Raw genomic sequence first — 21,240 nt, 5'->3', positions numbered from 1 at the left:
CTCACAAATGCTCTTTTAGAAGAATGGTCAAACATTCCCTGGAACTAAGGGGCCAGACCCAACCCCTGAAAAACAATCCTACACTATAATTCCCCTTCCACTAAACATTACACTTGGCACCATGCGGTCAGGTAAGTAACGTTCTCCTGGCAACCGCCAAACCCTTGTCCTGACACTGATGTAATGTACAGGGTGCAGGGGTTAGGTGCATGTAAAGTACATAGTACAAGGGACAGGTGTATGTAAAGTACATAGTACAAGGAACATGTGTATATAAAGTACATAGTACAAGGAACATGTGTATGTAAAGTACATAGTACAAGGGACATGTGTATATAAGGTACATAGTGCAGGGGTCAGGTGTATATAAGGTACATAGTGCAGGAGTCAAGTGTATGTAAAGTAAATAGCACAATGGACAGGTGTATGTAATTTGCAGAGTGCAGGGGTCAGGTGTATGTAAAGGACATAGTACAAGGGACTGGTCTATCTAATGTACAGGGTGCACGGGTGAGGTGTATGTAAAGTACATAGTACAAGGGATAGGTGTATGTAAGGTACAGAGTACGGGGATCAAGAGTATGTTAAGTACATAGTACAAGGGACCGATGTATGTAATGCACAGGGTGCAGGGGTCAGGTAAATGTAAAGTACTTGGTACAAGGGACAGGTGTATGTAAGGTACAGGGGGCAGGGGGCAGGTGTATGTAATGTACATAGTACAAGGGACAGGTGTATGTGATGTACAGAGTGAAAGGGTCAGGTGTATGCAATGTACATTGTAGTGCAGGGGGCGGGTTTATGTAATGTGCATAGTACAAAGGACAGTATGCATTGTACATAGTTCAGGGGTCAGGTGTATGTAATGTACATTGTAGTGCAGGGGTCGGGTTTATGTAATGTGCATAGTACAAAGGACAGTATGCATTGTACATAGTTCAGGGGTCAGGTGTATGTAATGTACATAGTGCAGGGGTCAGGTGTATGTAATGTACATAGTGCAGGGGTCAGGTGTATGTAATATATAGAGTGCAGGGATCAGGTGTATGTAATGTACATAGTGCAGGGGTCAGGTGTATGTAATGTACATAGTGCAGGGGTCAGGTGTATGTAACGTACACCATGCAGGGGTCAGGTGTAAATATTGCATATAGTGCATTCTGCACTCCAGTTCCTACATGCTATAACAAGCTGCAAAGTTCTAATGGGCATAGTGCTAAATAAAAGTAAAGTTAAAGTTGAATTCCGGCTTCCCCTGACTAGCCTTACAACTAACCTGTGTCAGCCAGTGCAGCTTCGGGGGAGAGGAGGGATCACCGACAAAGGATGGTCCATTCACGTCTATGGGTGACGTCACGTTCCAGGCTTTACTAGCCGCTGTTGAGCGCTCTCTCCTCTCCCCTGCAGCCGCCACTGGCTGACACAGGGAAGATCAGGTAACCAGAGCGACCCAAACACAGTATATTTCTTTCATTTTTAAAGCTAGTTAGGGGCAGCTGAAATTCCAATTTAAATAAAGTAAAAAAAAAAGAAAAGAAAAGAATGGAATTACAAAACATAGAAGTGGGTGAGCGTTACGCTGGTGTGAATGAGCCCTTGTGTGTACCCTTTCTATTCCCGTGTGAAACCTGTGACACATACATATGTGCTGCAACGCTGGATCTTATGAAAAAGGCAGCAAACAATACAAATAATAGGATGTGATGACATAAAAGGAGGGCTCGTCCGGGATTTGAACCCGGGACCTCTCGCACCCTAAGCGAGAATCATACCCCTAGACCAACGAGCCACCATGCACTGCTATAGACACACGTGATTTCTAGAATATTAAACATCCTGTGATAGAACTTTGAGTATTCAGCTGTGTAAGTTTTTCGCGCGACGTTCTGTATCTATACAATGTATTGATTTGTAACAATATCCAGGTATTTGTATCCTTTTCTTGTCCTCACAGGCACATGCCAATCAGCGCCCACCCAAAGATCGCTATGCAAATGAACCCCAGGGAAAACCAGCCAATGGGCGTTTAAATCCTGCCTCCGCTATCGGCCAATCACTTTGCGGGTTTTTCCCCCACACTTGATTGACAGCGTCTGGAGGCAATGGGATTTTCGTGTCTGCGTGTGACGCCAGCCGAGCGGCCAATGAGGAGGCGCGCAGTGGGCGGAGCCGGGTATGGCTGTGTCGGTGGATGTGGAGCGGCGGTGCTGAGGTGGAGATGGTTGCGGTGATGGCGGGGTGTCAGGGCGGGCAGAGGACGCTGTGGACGCTCTTCATGGTGGTGCTGTGTACCGGTGAGTGGGGGAGAGGCGGAGGGATGAGGGGGAAGATGGCCGCCCCGCTGAGGGAGAATCCACGTCCTCCGATCCCGAGCGACCTCCCTCCCCCTTCCTTCCCCGGACTGGGAGAGGGAGCGGGGACACCGGGGGGAGGGGAGCGCGTACTGTTATTGTATGGGGTATATCTCTATCATGTATTGGTTGGGGGGCGGGTGTATATATAGATCATGTATTGGGGGGGGGGTGTATATATAGATCATGTATTGGGGGTGTGTATATATATATATATATATAGATCATGTATTGGGAGTGGGGTGTATATATAGATCATGTATTGGGAGTGGGGTGTATATATAGATCATGTATTGGGGGGGGGGGGGGGTGTATATATAGATCATGTATTGGGGGGGGGGGTGTATATATAGATCATGTATTGGGGGGGGTGTATATATAGATCATGTATTGGGGGGGGGTGTATATATAGATCATGTATTGGGGGGGGGTGTATATATAGATCATGTATTGGGGGGGGGGTGTATATATAGATCATGTATTGGGGGGGGGGTGTATATATAGATCATGTATGGGGGGGGGGGTGTATATATAGATCATGTATGGGGGGGGGTGTATATATAGATCATGTATTGGGGGGGTGTATATATAGATCATGTATTGGGGGGGTGTATATATAGATCATGTATTGGGGGGGGGGTGTATATATAGATCATGTATTGGGGGGGGGTGTATATATAGATCATGTATTGGGGGGGGGTGTATATATAGATCATGTATTGGGGGGGGGGGGGTGTATATATAGATCATGTATTGGGGGGGGGGTGTATATATAGATCATGTATTGGGGGGGGGGGTGTATATATAGATCATGTATTGGGGGGGGGGGTGTATATATAGATCATGTATTGGGGGGGGGGGTGTATATATAGATCATGTATTGGGGGGGGGGGTGTATATATAGATCATGTATTGGGGGGGGTGTATATAGATCATGTATTGGGGGGGGGGGGTATATATAGATCATGTATTGGGGGGGGGGTGTATATATAGATCATGTATTGGGGGGGGGTGTATATATAGATCATGTATGGGGGGGGGTGTATATATAGATCATGTATTGGGGGGGGTGTATATATAGATCATGTATTGGGGGGGTGTATATATAGATCATGTATTGGGGGGGGTGTATATATAGATCATGTATTGGGGGGGTGTATATATAGATCATGTATTGGGGGGGTGTATATATAGATCATGTATTGGGGGGGGGTGTATATATAGATCATGTATTGGGGGGGGGTGTATATATAGATCATGTATTGGGGGGGGGTGTATATATAGATCATGTATTGGGGGGGGGGGTGTATATATAGATCATGTATTGGGGGGGGGTGTATATATAGATCATGTATTGGGGGGGGGTGTATATATAGATCATGTATTGGGGGGGGGGTGTATATATAGATCATGTATTGGGGGGGGGGTGTATATATAGATCATGTATTGGGGGGGGGTGTATATATAGATCATGTATTGGGGGGGGGTGTATATATAGATCATGTATTGGGGGGGGGGTGTATATATAGATCATGTATTGGGGGGGGGTATATATAGATCATGTATTGGGGGGGCGGTTATATTGGTAGCATGGGGATGTTGTATTGGGGGGATGTATATTGGTAGTATAGGGGATGTTGTTGTATGTGAGGGGGGGTGTTAATTGGTAGTATGGGGGTGTATGTAGCTCAGGTTGCTATTGTCGGTAAATGGGATATAGCATTGTTCAGCTTTCTAGTAGAAGCCTGAAGGTTTTGTGCCAATATTGATTGGTGTTTAGAACTCTTCATAATTGACTATGGCCCCTGTTCCAGCTGAAGAAAAACAGCCTCAAATCATGATGCTGCCACCACCATGCTTCACGGTGTTTTTTTGGCGACGCTGTGTTTTTGTACCAAACGTATCTTTTGGAATTGCAAGTTCAACCTTTGGTTTCATCAGACCAGAACACGTTTTCCAACATGCATTTGGGAGACTTCAGATGTGTTTTTGCAAAATGTAACCGGGCTTAGATGTTTTTCTTGGTAAGAAAAGGCTTCCGTCTTGCCACTCTACCCCACAGCCCAGACATAGGAAGACTACGGGAGATTGTTGTCACATGGACCACACAGCCAGATATTCCTGCAGCTCCTTAAAGCAGCTCCTTAAATGTTGCTGTAGGCCTCTTTGCAGCCTCCCTGACCAGTTTTCTTCTTGTGTTTTCATCAATTTTGGAGGGACGTCCAGTTCTTGGTAAGGTCATTGTTGTGCCATATTTTCTCCACTTGACGATGATGGTCTTCACTGTGTTCCATGGTATATCTAATGCCTTTGGAAATTCTTTTGTACCTTCTCCTGACTGATACGTTTTAACAGTGAGAGATCCCTCTGATGCTTTGGAAGCTCTCTGTGGACCATGGTATTTGCTGTAGGATGTGACAAAGAAAATGTCAGGAAAGACCTACTAGAACAGCTGAACTTTTTATTTGGGGTTCAACAGAGGTACTTTAAATGATGGCCGGTGTGTACTGACTCCTATTTAACATGAGTTTGAATATGATTGCTTAATTCTGAACACGGCTGCATCCCCAGTTATAGGAGGGTGTGCACACTTGTGCAAACATTTATTTTTACTGTATGTCCAGGGGGTGTTGTGAGTACGCCAGATAATACTGTATGTACGGGGGGGGGGGGGGATTGTTGTGTGTACCTTCAGATTGTATGTTGTACGGCCAGCATTGCTACATTGTGAAATCGATGGGGGGGGGGGAAATCAGGGGTTATAAACCTCGCCGTCTTTCACCTTAATGCACCTTTAAACCCCTCTGTGCTCCTGCCCTCCCTTATGCTTGCCTGACACCCCCCCCCCCCCATAATTCCCATGACGGGAACAAGCACACCAGCTCCGGCCGGTGTCTTGTGTGCTGATTGGATAGATTGATGGCAGCGCAGCCATTGGCTCCTGCTGCTGTCAATCAAATCCAATGAGAGCCGAGTCCTGCTGTCTGTGTCTATGGACGGGGTGTCCCATCGGAGAGCGCTTCTCTGGCAGGTCACTAAAGAGGAGCCAGGAGCGCCGCTGAGGGACCCCAGAAGAGAAGGATCAGGGGCCACTTTGTGCAAAACCAACTGCACAGGTAAGTGTATGTATGTGTTTTTTTTTTTTTTTTTTTTTTTTTTTTTACTGAATCTTTTACAACCACTTCAACATGTAGGGATCAGCATCTTCTGTCGGACCCGTGCAGCGCTCCAAGTACTAATCCCGATGGTTCCCCTTTAGGCTGGGTTCACACTGCTGCGGGGGGAGATCCGGATGTGATTCGCACCCGCACTGCAGTGCAAATCACATCCGATCTCCGTAGCGATGCGAGTACAGCCATACAGATAGTATGGCTGAATTCGCATCGCTCCCGCAGCAAACTCGCACGGGACCCTTTTTTTGGTCCGCAACAGAATCGGATCGCAGGGGGGTTCACACCATGCGATCCGATTCCTGTGCGAGTCGGCAAATCGCACTGCGATATGCGGACGGATCTGGGGGTGTCATTAACATATCATTGACACTCCCAGCCGTCCGCATAGGGCAGTGTGAACTGCCGGCGGGAGTCATGCGATGCGGGAAAACGCCACGGATTCGCGGCGTTCCCGCATCGCAGCGGTGTGAACCCGGCCTTATAGATACTTGGGGCGTTCTCTTTCTGTTCCTCATACATCATTATAAAAGGTAGATTTAGACAGCAGCATTATCCGTATACTCATCTGTATACTCATCCTTCTCTGAGTCAGTGCCGCACTTTATAAATAAATGATACGATTGGTGCGATGTAAATGTTTCCAGCTCGTCATGCCCTCTCTATGGTATATGGACTATTTCCCCCGTGTCAGTACAGTGTATGGAGGTTCCTGATGTCTGTAGGTCCTACTCGGGCGAGGGAGTTGTAGGGGATGTTGTTGTCCGTGTCGGTTCCATTACTTCCTCCTGAATAAGGAGCCTTTTGATGGTCCGGATGTGCGTTTTCCTGGTTGGGGAGCTCCCAGCTTCTGGAAGGGGTTACCTTTTTTTTTTTTTAAATTGCGGCTGTTGTGTGCTGACCGCTAATCGCTTTTTATTTTCCTCTATACAAACAAGCGCCATTTAGAATAGAACTCCGGAACCTGATTGATAATCTGCACATAGAACAGAATGCATTAGCGGTGAAAGCTCTGAGTTCCCATTTGTGTATCCGTCCTTCACATCTCTGGCAGAGCTGACCGTAGACACGTTGGCCATTAAAGTGGAGTTCCAGCCATAAAAAATGACATTACCGTATTTTTCGGACTATAAGGCGCACCGGATTATAAGGCGCACTAGCAACGACCGGCTGATAAAATGGATATTTCCATATATAAGGCGCATCGGACTATAAGGCACACCGGATTATAAGGCGCACTAGCAACGACCGGCTGATAAAATGGATATTTCCATATATATAAGGCGCATCGGACTATAAGGCGCACGGTCGATTTTGTGAGAAAATTTAGGCTTTTACGTGCGCCTTATAGTCCGAAGGTTTACGTCAGGAGACCGCCATCCCTATTGATCTGTGACTCCATGCGCGCCCATCTGACAGATACTGTTAACAAAGAACTCCAGCGATGTCAACAGGTCATATATAAGGCGCACCGGATTATAAGGCGCACGGTCGTTTTTGGGAGAAAATTTAGGCTTTTACGTGCGCCTTATAGTCCGAAAAATACGGTATTCAGCTGCATTAATTACAAATAACCTTTGGAAAAAAAAAATATATATTTTCTTTTTGCCATCTACCATGTTTTCCCTAAAATAAGACCTAGTGTGATTGTCGGTGATAGCTGCAATAAAAGCCCTACCCCCCCAAATAAGCCTTAGTTAAAGTCCTTGTAGGTCTTCTTTTCAGGGTAGGGCTTATTTTTGAGGAAACAGAGTAGGGCTTATTTGGGTGGTAGGGCTTATATTGCAGCCAACACCGACAATCACGCTAGGTCTTATTTTAGGGGAAACAGGGTAGTTCCTCTGCTATCGGCATTAGCCACTTCTGACACCAAGAGAAAAAAAAAAGGTGACGGGGAGGGAGCTCCAGCACACAGCCTGTGATTGACAGCCCCAGATCTGTTCCTGTGTGAGCTCTCTGAGCTTCTGCACAGTGAGTAACTGATTGTAGCACCCCCCGTTTTGTGAGTCTGTGAAAAAATCCCTTTTCATCTGAGTTTTACCAGGATGTATGGGACAAATGGCTTTAGATATTTGGGTACAACTCAGGAGGATTTGTTTCATCTCTGTGTATCACCGGAGGCCTGTCTCTTCAGGGGTTAAAACCACATTAAGGGACACATTTCAGTCCATGTATGACCTTCCCCATACAGTGAGGGGGGAAAAGTATTTGACTCCCTGCTGATTTTGTACGTCTGCCCCACTGACATAGAAATGATCAGTCCTACAATTTTATGGTCGGTTTATTTTAATAGGTAGAGACCGAATAACAGCAAAAATATAAATAAAAACTAATGTAAAAAAAAGGTTATAAATTGATTTTGCATTTTAATGAGTGAAATAAGTATTTGGTCACTTCGCAAAACATGACTTAGTACTTGGTGACAAAACCCTTGTTGGCAATCACAGAGGTCAGACGTTTCTTGTAGTTGGCCACCAGCTTTGCACACATCTCAGGAGGGATTTTGTCCCACTCCTCTTTGCAGATCCTCTCCAAGTCATTAAAGTGGTGTTGCCACAAAAAAATAAAAAATTGCTTAAAATTCTTAAAAAATAAATGATTGAAAAAAAAAAAAAAAATTACCTGTTGCTAGGGGGGTCCCTTGTAGTCCTTGCCTGGGCTGGTAACATCACTTCCCCTCGCGCTGCACAGTCATCTGGAACCTGTCATGTGTCCCAGATGACTGTGCGGCGTATCACGGCGCACTGCGCCGCTCGCGCATGCGCAGTGGGTGCCCGGCTGTGGAGCCACAGCCGGGTGCCCACAGTAAGAGTGACGGCGCCGCGAGCGGATCGGGGGGAACGAGGGGGGGGGCTTCGTTCCCCCGCATCGCTGGACCCTGGGACAGGTAAGTGTCCGATTTATTAAAAGTCAGCAGCTACGGTATTTGTAGCTGCTGACTTTTTTTACATATATTATTATTTTTTTATTTATTTTTTTTTTTTTTAAGGGGGCACCACACTTTAAGGTTTTCAAAGCTAACTCGAACCTTCAGCTCCCTCCACATGTTTTCTATGGGATTAAGGTCTGAAGACTGGCTAGGCCACTCCAGGACTTTAATGTGCTTCTTCTTGAGCCACTCCTTTGTTGCCTTGGTGGTGTGTTTTGGGTCACTGTCATGCTGGAATACCCATCTACGACCCATTTTCAATCCCTGACTGAGGGAAGGAGGTTCTCGTCCAAGATTTGACTGTACAAGACCCCGTCTATTGTCCCTTTTGATGCAGTGAAGTTGTCCTGCCCCCTTAGCAGAAAAACACCCTGAAAGCATAATGTTTCCACCTCCGTGTTTGGCGGTGGGGATGATGTTCTTGGGGTCATAGGCAGCATTCCTCCTCCTCCTCCTCCAAACACTACGAGTTGAATTGATGCCAAAGAGCTTGATTTTGGTCTCATCTGACCACAACACTTTCACCCAGTTCTCCTCTGAATCATTCAGATGTTCATTAGAAAACTTCAGACAGACCTGTACATGTGATTTCTTGAGCAGGGGGACCTTGAGGGCGCTGCAGGATCAATCCTTCACAGCTTATTGTGCTACCAATTGATTTTCTCAGTGACTGTGGTCCCAGCTGCCTTGAGATCATTGACAATATTCTCCTGTGTAGTTCTCGGCTGATTCCTCACCGTTCTCATGATCACTGAAACTCCACAAGGTGAGATCTTCCATGGAGCCCCAGACCGAGGGGGATTGACAGTTATTTTGTGTTTCTTCCACTTGCGAATAATCACACCAAAGGTTCTCTCCCTCTCACCAAGCTGCTTGGCGATGATCTTGTAGCCCATTCCAGCTTTGTGTAGGTCTACAATATTGTCCCCGACATCCTTGGACAGCTCTTTGGTCTTGGCCATGGTGGAGAAATTATAATATGATTTGCTTCTGTGGACAGGTATCTTTTTATAAAGGCAACAAGCTGAGATTAGGAGCACTCCTTTTTATTTATTTATTTATTTTTTATTTTTTGAGCCGGTTCACACTGGGGCAGCACAACTTGCAGCGCGACTGTCTCAGGCGACCTGCGCACAAATTCAGCAGCAGCTTGCAAAATGACTTCTGTATAGAAGTCAATGCAAGTCGCCCCAAAAGTAGTACAGGAACCTTTTACTAAGTCGGCGCTACTATTAGAACGGTTCCATAGTACAGAACACGACTTGTCAGGCGGCTAAGCCTCCTGACAAGTCGCCCCTGTGGGAACCGGCTCTTAAGAGTGCTCCTAATCTCAGCTCGTTACCCGTATAGAAGGCACCTGGGAGCCAGAAATCTTGCTGATTGATAGGAGGGGATCAAATACTTATTGATTTGCATTCTAATGAGTGAAAAACTTTTTTTGAAATGTTTTTCTGGATATTTTTTTTTTTTTTTGTTCTGTCTCTCACAAATCGACCATTAAGATGATAGACTGGTCATTTCTTTGTCAGTTGGCAAACGCACAAAATCAGCAGGGGATCAAATATTTTTTTTTTTTCGCTCCCTTTTACGACAAAAATCTATCAGGAATGTTGGAAAACTTTTCTCGATCAGCAGCTGCATCCGCTGATCAGTGTATTTGGACAGCAGAGGAGTTCCCCTGCCAGAATACAATGTGTCAGTGGGGAGGATTCCTCTCTGCCCCTCGCTTGTGTGGATGGAAGAATCCATTCTAAGGGGCTAACATGCATGTACAGTTCAATCCTATTTTAGTTGCGTTTTAACACGTGCTGAGATCCGTTGACATACATTTTGCATTTTATCGCAACTTTATGGTGGGAATCGGACACGTTGGAGATGATTGTTTTCCAGATGTCCTTCTGTTGATCTGCGTTTTTGCAGGAAAAGCACTGCTGTGAATTGGCCCTAAAGCTGCTCATGGAGTCTAAGGCTGGCCGCGCATGCCTGGATTTTCTCTTGTTTAGCTCATGGGCTGAACAAGAGAAATCGATGGATTCCTCCAATCTATACTAAAGAGCATGGATGCGGGAGTCTCTCTCACCAGATTTTGTACCCCGACAGCTGGCAGAATACCGGAACATTGCTGACAGTTTTTTCACCGGGCTCCTTTGTCAAAAGTCGATTGAACAATCTGATTTTGTTCAGCCGGGTGGTATCAACAGGGCCCACTTGTGGCTCAAATTTTAACCGATTTCAGCTGCAAACGTCTGAAATTCAAGCTGCTTATGGCAGCCTTTATTCTACCCAGGGCCATCTTTAATATTGATTGGACCCCGTGCAAAACATTTCTTGGGGGGGACGCCCCCCCCCCCCTTCATGCAGTTTTGCTCTCCACCTTCTCTGAGACATACAATAAATAGCAGCTAGACTCAAAATCAGTTTACTGAATCAGATCAGACGGCAATTGCGATTGGTTGCTAGAGGCTACAGTGTATCGCTACTGCTCACTGACTGGTTGCTAGAGGTTACAGCACACATTATGGCTCGCTGATTAGTTGCTAGAGGTTGCAGCACATGATTTCTGCTTGTTTGGTTGCTAGAGATTACTGTGGATATGACTTCGGGGGGGGGGGGGGGGGGGCATGATATACATATCAGTGCCACTAGCCTCCCCTATTTACATATGAATGTCTGTAATTTTACATGTAAACACAGGGTCTGCAGGTGAGTCATCTGTACACAACAATAGGGCAGAGCTGGGTAGAATTAGTAGCAACACTTCACACTGAGAGATTGGGACACAGCACAGGACAAAACCCTCAAGGGATGAGGGAATTTAAACCAGGATAGTTGGCAAGTATGAGGCAGCTGCTTTGGGCCCCATGACAGGGCCCCACGGTAGCTGCCCCTTTTGCCTGCCTTAAAAACGGCCCTGATTCTACCCACAAGTCTAACATTTTTGTTAGTCTGTCATTTTCTCATTCTTGGCAAAAAAGCTTTACTTATTTCACACTCAAAAATGATGCTCTGTAATTCTGACATGTGACCCAATTATTTCTGAGAATTGTTTTGATGATCAGTTAAAGGTGTGTGTGTGTGTGTGTGTGTGTGTGTGTGTGTGTGTGTGTGTGTGTGTGTGTGTTTTTTATTTATTTTTTGTGTGATTTTGGGAAGCCAATCAGTTTTATAGGGCAGCTTGTGGCTCTGGTTTTAGGGTCCCCTTTAGTGATGTAGTGTGTACTGTAGGATATGCACACGGAGGCTCAGTGTTGTGTCTGACATCCATAATTATGCGGTTTCACTCGGATTCCACAGTGATGAGACTTTGTTCTCCCTTCCCGAGAGACGTTGAGAAGAAAAGGCCTGGAAGTGGGAGAAACTGCCTGAGGTCAATTAAAGAGCGGAGGGTGAAACTACTTCACATGGTGGGATCACGCCTTCTGGCATTGGCCTTAATGACTGAGACTTGGTTCGCACGTGTGCACCTGCGTTCTCGTGCATGTTTCGTGTGGGGGTTTTTGATTTGGGGTTTGTGCAGTTTTTAAAATATATTTTTCATGTAATCCCATTGAAATCTGTGTGGCCAAATATGCACCAAAAGAAAAGCCTGCACCTTTTTTCCAAGTCACATGTAGGTGCATTGCATAGGTATGAATGGACCTCCATAAACAATAGACCTCATAGATGGGGGTAGAAGTCCTAGGGACTCCTCTCGGCCCTGTGCCTGGGAGTGGGGGCGGAGGGGGGTTAGGGACTCCTCTCGGGCCCCTCTCCTGGGAGTGGGGGCGGAGGGGGGTTAGGGACTCCTCTCGGGCCCCTCTCCTGGGAGTGGGGGCGGAGGGGGGTTAGGGACTCCTCTCGGGCCCCTCTCCTGGGAGTGGGGGCGGAGGGGGGTTAGGGACTCCTCTCGGGCCCCTCTCCTGGGAGTGGGGGCGGAGGGGGGTTAGGGACTCCTCTCGGGCCCCTCTCCTGGGAGTGGGGGCGGAGGGGGGTTAGGGACTCCTCTCGGGCCCCTCTCCTGGGAGTGGGGGCGGAGGGGGGTTAGGGACTCCTCTCGGGCCCCTCTCCTGGGAGTGGGGGGTTAGGGACTCCTCTCGGGCCCCTCTCCTGGGAGTGGGGGCGGAGGCGGGTTAGGGACTCCTCTCGGCCCTCCTGGGGAAGGCTCTCGGACGCCCCGGATTTGGGGATAGGGATTGCTCTCATCATGTAACAATTGTACAGGTGTCAACAAGGCTGCCTGTAGATATTAGATGTTGGTTTCCCATTCACGTACAATCCTTGTGACCTCACAAATCTTTCTACAAATACTAGAGATCACATTGGGCAGATCATTCTAGTCAGTCAACTTTGCCCCCAGCAGGCCATGCCTTGGGGTTTCAGCAAGAGTAATGGAGGGCCTACAAATGTACAAGTGATTCCCAGTCCCTGGCATCATTTTTTTTTTTTTGCTGAGTTATTATCGTTAAACATACTGGCACGCCCAGCGAATCCAGCTTTCATCCAATCTACTTCTGCACACTCGTCTCATGCCACCAATTTTTTAATTTTTTTTCTTCCTACAAAACCGCTCTCATCATCTTTTTTAGCCTTTGGTCTGTGGTGGTAAATGCTTAGCAAGCCAAGCAATCCTAAAACCACAGGACTGCTAGGTCACGTATTCTACTCCTAAAACTGCTGGGAGCAGAGATCCAGTGCTGTCATCGGGGCTTTCAGAAAAACCAACAACCTTGCAAATTTTCAAGGCTTCCCCCAATCCAAAGACCTAACCAGGCTTGTTGATCCCAAGAATGACGTGTAGGGAAAATCATTTCTGACAACTTTCTCTGCCAAAAAAGATTGTACTTTTGGAAAAAAAAATTGGCATGCAAAAATATAAAATGGCAAAATAATTGCTCCAGGTGTATAAAATGTGCATTTATATTGTCCGATATTCCTAAATTATTATCCTTCACATGGACAGTGGCCGTAGCAGTTTAACATTGTGTTTTTTATTTTTTTTAATATATTTTTTTTTTTCATCCCTGAATTGCACACAGACCGCCCATAGAACGTGAAAAGGAGAATGCCAGCTGTAGGGACTCGCCTGCCCAGGTGTGTCTGATAGTCGGGGACGGGTGCACAGAACTGAATTTGCAGGCTGTGTGTCCGGGTCCGTTCACCTGTCCCTGCGTACCTGTCTAACGGGGCTGTACAGCCAATTCACTTTTTATAGGTATCCAGTTTTGTACACATCTCAGGAGGGATTTTCTCCCACTCCTCTTTGCAGATCCTCTCCAAGTCATTAAGGTTTTGAGGCTGACATTTGGTAACTCGAATCTTCAGCTCCCTCCACATATTTTCTATGGAATTAAGGTCTGGAGACTGGCTCTGCCACTCCAGGACCTTAATATGCTCCTTGAGTCCACTTCTTTTGTTGCCTCAGCCATGTGTTTTGGGTCATTGTCATGCTGGAATACACATCCACAACCCATTTTCAATGCCCTGGCTGAGGGAAGGAGGTTCTGCCCAAAAAACGTTTTTATTTTTGCTTGCCGGGAGTTGGGCTTTGTTATAGAAACGCACATTAAAAGCTTTTTCGTTGTCTTCCGGGGGTATAAAAAAAAAAAAAAAAAAAGTACTGAACCAATTTGTTTTGAAAAAGTTGTTTTGTTGCAAGCTCGGCTTTACTAAAAATACAATTGTGCTTTGTTAGGGCCGGTTCACACTGCGGGCGATGCGAGGCGACACGACTCGCCTCGCCGCAGTGTGACAAGTCGCCCCCGTTCTGTACAATGGAACCGTTCTGAGAGGAGCGACTCGAGTCGCTCCGACTCAGAAAAAAGGTTCCTGTACTACTTCTGGGCGACCTCGGGGCGACTTGCATTGACTTCTATACAGAAGTCATCTGCAAGTTGCCGCTGAGGTCGCGGCAGGTCGCGGCGAGGCAAGTCGGTGTCGCCTTGCATCGCCTGCAGTGTGAACCGGCCCTGAGAGTGAGGAGCATTTGTCTAGAAATTGCACATTTCCTGGGGAAGTCGCCTCTTGTCAGTCTGATGCTGGACACAGTCTGATTTTTTTTTTTTTTTTTTTTTTTCCTGTCCGAAGAAAATGTAACGAATCTGCGGTGCTGGGGCCGACCTTACTGGATACAAGTGAAAGGGATTGCTTTCTCATTGCATTGTTGCTCAGAACGTTGTGGGACCCGTATGTGTAGTTTGTGGAGATTCGCTTTAGCTTTATAAAAAAAGCGCCTGTAAAGCACTTGAAAGAAGCCTCATCTGCAATCCCAATGTGAAAGTCCAAGTGCTTTTAAGAGGCCTTTCACAATGTCAGCGCCCGAACAATGCTCGTAAAGCGCCACTTAAACTAGCGGCGCTTTACCAGCATTTAAAAGCACAAAAGTGCTTTTCAGGCATTTTGCAGGCGCTTCCCATTTATTTCAGTGAAAAGGGGCGCTTTAGGAGTAGTGTATTCACCGCTCCAAGAAGCTGCTTGCAGGACTTTTTTTGACGCCCTGCCAGCGCAGCGCCTCAGTGTGAATGCACTCAGGCTTTCACATTGGGACTGCAGTTGCGGCTTCTTTCAGGCGCTTATTATTAATAATAATAATAATAATAATATATATATATATATATATATATATATCTCCTAAACCTACACGGTTTAGGAGATATTTGCCCGAAGACAGGCACCGAGCGTGTCATAGTCAATGACGAAGATGCCGCGCGTGTCGGCTCCCGTGCGCATGCGCGGGAGTGACGTCATCGCGGCTTCGCCGAATGACAGCAACGGAGCTGCGAGACGCCACTGAGAAGATGGATGCGCCGGACTACAGGGGACAGCGGTGACTTCGTTTGTCAGGTAAGTGACACATAATGGACTACTATGCGATGAATAGTGGTCCATTATGCTTTACCTTTTGCTTTACCTTTTGCAGGGAATGAAAGAGGAAGTAAACCCATCAGGGTTTACTTCCTCTTTAAATGCAAAAATGCCCCAGTGTGAAAGGGGTCTTAACAAAGCAGTGTTAAATCTCGAGCCAAAAATGTAATATATTGCAGATTACCAATCGTTATATGTGGTGGCGTCATTAGTTTTCTTTTTTTTAAGGTTTCTCCCCTTCTGTTTTTACCTGCTGATCTGACCAGTAACACACCCCCTGTATTAGAGTGCCCCCAGTCTGGATGAAAAGCACAGGGGAGACCACAGCATTGTTAGTGGGGTGGGGAGGGAGTGTTTAGATCAAGAGTCTCAAACTAGCGGCCCTCCAGCTGTTGTGAAACTACAAGTCCCATCATGCCTCTGCCTGTGGGAGTCATGCGTGTAACTGTCAGCCTTGCAATGCCTCACGGGACTTGTAGTTTTGCAACAGCTGGAAGGCCGCCAGTTTGAGACCCCTGGCTTAGATAAACTAGCAGATTTAGATACACTAAAGCATTAAATTAATACTTTATAAGCAGTTATAAAGGTTTTACTTAAAAGCTGATCATTGTAAGCACCCATCAGTATTAAATGGTTTATCTCAGTCCTCTCACTACAACATCTGTGGGACAGCTTGTTCTGTGGAAAAGTATAAGACTTGCTGGCCAGATAGCACAGTGAAAATCAAGCAAAAAAAAAAAAAAAAAAATACGAAAAGAAAACAAATGCAGCTACCACATGTAAGAGTTGACGAGCTGAAATATGTTTGCTTTTGGCTTTACTGCGGATTTAAGGCAGCTCATTGAAATGCATGGGCAAAATATCCGAATAAATAAATAAATAAATAAATAAATATATATTCTCATTTTATATCAGTTTTCTTTTTTTCAATATCTGTTAAATTTTTACATTGCATTGATCCAGTGGGGACAATTGTAACTCTGCATATACTGTACCTGTAGGTCCTCCTGGGGAAAGCAAAGAATCCCTTTAGTAGTCACTTCTGCCTCTGACTTCTGGCTCCCATGCCGAGTGGCATAGTAAACGCATGGGATTGCGCTCGCTCAGCACAGGTGCCATTTCCGGAACACCTCGCATTTCCCCAATGAATGCAAAGCATTTTGCAGTTGAACGATGTGAAGATCGGGATGTCGCCGCCCCACACCTCTATCCTGTCCAATCAGAGAGAACACCTTGCGTTCATTAAGGGGTAAAATGCAAGGCATTCTTTTGAATGGCGCCTGTGCTCAGCGACCAACCACATTTGTTCACTATGCAGAAGGGGCGGCCACCCAGCTGCTTTGTTTTCATGACATGATCATTGTAGACTCTGTGACATCCTTACTGGGCCTCAGTGCTTTACTATGCTATACTGACAGATCATGGCTGGTGGGAGGTACCAGCAGGGTGCTATACATCGTTTCCTGAAAATGCCACGGCACCCTGACTTGTGGCCCATATACACGATCCGAAAATCGGGCGAAAAATACCGCTTTCAAAGCAATCGCACTATAATCGGATCATTGGTACAGAGCTTTCGAGAGCCGATCACGAAAGTTCATTTGATGTTATTCGATGGGGCAAGCACGAAAACCTTCCTCGTACAATACCAGATTGTGCAATTTTCATTTAGTCGGTACAATTGCCGTCTGAACATACAAATACATATTGTATTGTATTTTTTCTTCTGTCGTACGACAATTTTCGTGACTTTAGCCGCTTCAGCTCCGGAAGATTTTACCCCCCCCCCCTTCCTGACCAGAGCACTTTTTGCGAATTCGGCGCTTTAACTGACAATTGTGCGGTCGTGTGACGCTGCACCCAAACAAAATTTGATGTCCTTTTTTTTTTTTTCCCCTACAAATAGAGCTTTCTTTTGGAGGTATTTGATCACCTCTGCGGTTTTTATTTTCTGCACTATAAACAAAAAAAGCGTCAATTTTGAAGAAAAAAAGCAATTTTTTTTACTTTTTTGGTATAATATCCCCCAAAAATATATAAACCTTCATTTTTTTTTTTTTTTATTTATTTTTTTTTTTTCCCCCTCAGTTTAGGCCGATATGTATTCTTCTACATCTTTTTGGTTAAAAAACCCCTGCAATAAGCGTAATTGATTGAATTGCGCAAAAGTTATAGCGTCTAAAAAGTAGGGGATGGATTTATGGCATTTTTATTAGTAATGGTGGCAGTCTGCAATTTTTATGGCGGACACATCAGACACTTGACACTATTTTGGGACCTTTTGTAATTTATACAACGATTAGTGCTATAAAAATGCACTGATTACAGTGTAAAGGACACTGGCAGGGAAGGGGGTTAAACACTAGGGGGGGGGGATCAAGGGGTTAAGTGTGTCCTAGGGAGTGATTTTAGTTGGGAGGGGGGTGTGCTTCAACTCGCATGACAGCAATCACTGCTTCCGATGACGTAATGGTGATCTCCGTCATGTCACTAGGGAGAATGGGGAAAGGCCTTGTTTATAGTCATCTCCCCGTTCTGCAGCTCCATGACTTGATCGCCGGGAGACCATCTGACATGGAGTCCATGGGCATGGTCATGCTGTACGCAGCGGCCGTGCGCACCCTCTAGCCCTGACGATTTAAAGGGAGGCGTACAGGTGCCATTGTGCCGATGTATATCAGCGCGCAGCGGTCGGCAAGTGGTTAATAACCTATTCAATTTCTACTTGCGACTATTAAGCGATTTTGGGATCGTGTGTATTGGCCATTAGGGTTCCAATCTGGAGCTCTCTTGGGAGGGGTTGTTCAAATACCAAAATGTCTTGATTGGTGGATGCCAGTCTGGAGTAGTGGGGTGGGGGGTGGGTCCTGTGTGTTCTAGGCAGGTAGTATTTACATCGATAGTTAACTCTCATATGTGATGCTGAGCCTCCATGATTGAGAGAACTGAAATACAATGAAAAGGGCCAGGAAGGAAATGGCTAAAATATGCTTGACATCATCCTGGCAGTGCTCTGTCTGACTTGCTGCAGCTTCTAATTCACACTGTGAGAAGCTCTGTGTGCAGTGAAATCGGAGCAAGACATTTCAATCTAGGAGAGGAGCCGGTACAACTGTACGAGACTGAGCCTTTCGGCTAAGATCAAGTGTAGTATCTGTTCTTATCAGTTATCAAGTGGTGGCGCTGTGCTACTGTCCCTGATCCACGGCGGGGGGGGGTTAGGGGTGGCAGTGGCTATACAAATCCACTTGGTGTAATGGTAACCAGGACGGTTAGTATCGGGGGAGAGCCAAGACCGGACTACTCGATGAACTGAAGGCTGTTAATAGGCATTTAGAGAAAGGGTTACCTCCTGATGGGCATGGAGAGGCACTGGTTCTGGCCGAAGGGTCGGGTCCCTGGCATTCTGGCCAAGATTTGGTGTGGTTCCTGTCCTCCAGTCTTTCGGAAAAGAACACCGGCTTCCTTGTCTGTGGGGGGGGTTCGGTTAGTACTTCCAACATGTAATTGGATGGGAGCGGTGGTGGAGCCTTTACTCATGAAGTTCTCCAAGTTCCATGCCATCTTGGTGGGGCCGGGGGCTGCACTGGTCTGGCCGAGGGCCGGGGCTGAAAGAAGCCCTTGGTGTATGTGCCCCTGGAGTGCAGGGGTTCCGTAATCTCGCGGTGATGCAGATCACTTTTTAGTAATGGCGCCAAGGTCACTGCCCTTTGCACACTTTTTTCCGCACCTGCTTCTTGGGCCAGGCCTTTTGGCCAGGACCGGAGTAATTTTTTTTTTTATTCTTCATTCCTGGCCTCAGGACCAGCCGTTCACATGGCACCATATGCAATTTCTCCACTTCTCCTATCCACTTTTTTTATGTTTTTCTTGTGATGTCACTTTGTGTATTTTTTGTTTGGTTGTCGGGTTTGTACACTGTTTCATGTTTGAGTAGGGTGTTGGTCCTCAGGCCTGTCCTGAAAGTCTTGGGAGGGGCTGGACATGGCCTCCTGACTTGGTTCGCCCTCTCTCATGGGGTGGTCTCCCTTCAGGGGAGCCCCACCTAGTACTTGGGGGTTGTCTGTTTCAGCAGAGAATGGGGGTCCAGCAAATTCCATCAGATGGACCGCGTGAAAGTTCCCCGGGGAATCGGAGCAAGCTCCTTCGATTTTTGGAGGACCTATGTGCACTTATTTTTTATTTATTCTTTTTGCACAGGGTGGAGTTTTTTTGAGTTTGTTCACACACCACGGGCTTTAAAAAAAAAAAAAAAAAAAAAAAAAAAACCCTGTACAAGACAGAAGGAAATGCTGGAGGTCATTTTTAAGCTCCTTATCACTGAACTATGATCAACCTCTACTGTGTCCTTCGCAAAAAGACATAATAAGCAGCTGAAATCTTTGACACAAAACGCATTGGGCGTATTTTGGTGTCTGTGGTGGTGGTTACTTAGTAGAAAATGTATGTAGCTGAGCTGCAGTGATAGAATCCATTAACTGCTAAGAGTCTTCGAGCCTCAGACTGATGGGAAATCTCTCCCAACGGGGACACAGAGAAAAAAACGCATCGGGATCGATTTACTAAAACTGGCGAGTGCAAAATCTGGTGCAGCTCTCTTTTTTATTTTATTTTTTTTAATTAATTTATTTTTTATATGATGAATTTAAATGAATATGAGTTTTTATTTTCGGCTGTTATCAGGACCTTTTTGGCCGATGGGCTGCTTTCACACTGAGCAGTTTTTAAAGCGCTTTTCCGTTAAAGTACATATTTGGTCAGTTTAAAAAATAAATAAAAAATTGCACATCCCATTAAAATGCATTAAAAAATGCATCAAAGGAGCGACACAATTCTTTTGAGTCACACGACCTATGATAAACAGTTATCGCAGCAAAAATGCATGTGCGTTTTTTCCGGTGGTCATCGGGGTGGATTTGATTTATATTAAAGTGGTTCTGCACCTTTTTAAAAAAAAAAAAAAATATTAAAAGCCAGCAGCTAAAAATATTGCAGCTGCTGACTTTTAATAAATGGACACTCACCTGTCCCAAAGTCCAGCGATGTCGGCGGCAGATGACCAGCAATCACTCTTCTCTCAGCTGCCCCCGCCGCCATCCTCTGTTAGGGAATCGGGAAGTGAAGCATTGCGGCTTCACTGCCCGGTTCCCTACTGCACATGCGCGAGTCGCGCTGCGTCTCTCCACTCTGCGTTTCCCAGAACACAACGGGGGGGGGGGGGGGGCATCTGCGGCTAGCTTGTCCCGGAAGTGGGTGCAGATACCTGGATTATCCAGGTATCTGAACCCCCCCCCCCCCCTGAAAGGTGGCAATTGTGGCACCGGAGGAGGGGAGGGATCAGATGAGCGGACCTTCCACTTCAGGGTAGAGGTCAGCTTTAAGTCAATTTTAAATAACTAGTAAAAAGGCTTGATTTAAATCGACTCGATTTTAAATCATAATTTTTAAAAAACTGTCATCTCTGTATTCCTCTGACGGAGTCTGACTCTCACCGACAGTCCCATTCACTTTAATGGGACGGCTGGTGATGCGGCAGTGACACAACAAGGTGAGGGACGTGGCGGCAGCAGGTGAGTGGATGCCCGCTAACAGGCGCCGCCATGATGGATTTGAAATGACATCAATTTTTTTTTGATCACTGTTATTCCTATTGCACGGGATGTAAACATAACATGTAATAGGAATAGTGCATGACAGGTGCTATTTATGGAGAGATGTGGGGTCTATAAGACCCCACATCTCTTTTCCAAGATAAACGAAACAAAAACTGTCTCGGCCTTTCCAGCTGCGCCCCCCGGCATTATTTACTTGCGCCGGCCCAGATGTGACGTCATAACGTCACGCCCAGACCTATGCGGATCATAGAGATGACTGGGGACCATCTGATCATCAGAAATCTCTATGATCAACTTCTTGCATTCATTTGTCCTTGTATAATGAATTGTGGCAG

At 46.1% G+C, this 21,240-nt stretch overlaps 1 protein-coding gene and 1 non-coding gene across 2 annotated transcripts in view; one reads left to right on the top strand and one right to left on the bottom strand.

Moving 5' to 3' along the window:
- Positions 1-1,717: 1,717 nt before the first annotated feature.
- TRNAP-AGG (transfer RNA proline (anticodon AGG)) lies at positions 1,718-1,789 on the bottom strand. The gene has a single exon. It is a non-coding gene; the product is annotated as a tRNA-Pro (tRNA).
- A 384-nt stretch (positions 1,790-2,173) lies between these two features.
- Positions 2,174-21,240, top strand: part of MPZL1 (myelin protein zero like 1) — a 39,051-nt gene continuing 19,984 nt past the window's right edge. Inside the window, 1 exon segment of the mRNA XM_077484408.1 lies at positions 2,174-2,294. Within this exon segment, the coding sequence (XP_077340534.1) occupies positions 2,192-2,294 (103 nt within the window). The 5' untranslated portion in view covers positions 2,174-2,191.

Source organism: Lithobates pipiens, unplaced genomic scaffold, assembly GCF_037356315.1.
Source record: "Lithobates pipiens isolate NorthernLeopardFrog02 unplaced genomic scaffold, aLitPip1_a1.2 Scaffold_16, whole genome shotgun sequence".
Taxonomy (NCBI): domain Eukaryota; kingdom Metazoa; phylum Chordata; class Amphibia; order Anura; family Ranidae; genus Lithobates; species Lithobates pipiens.
This window is presented reverse-complemented; position numbering and strand designations above follow the sequence as displayed.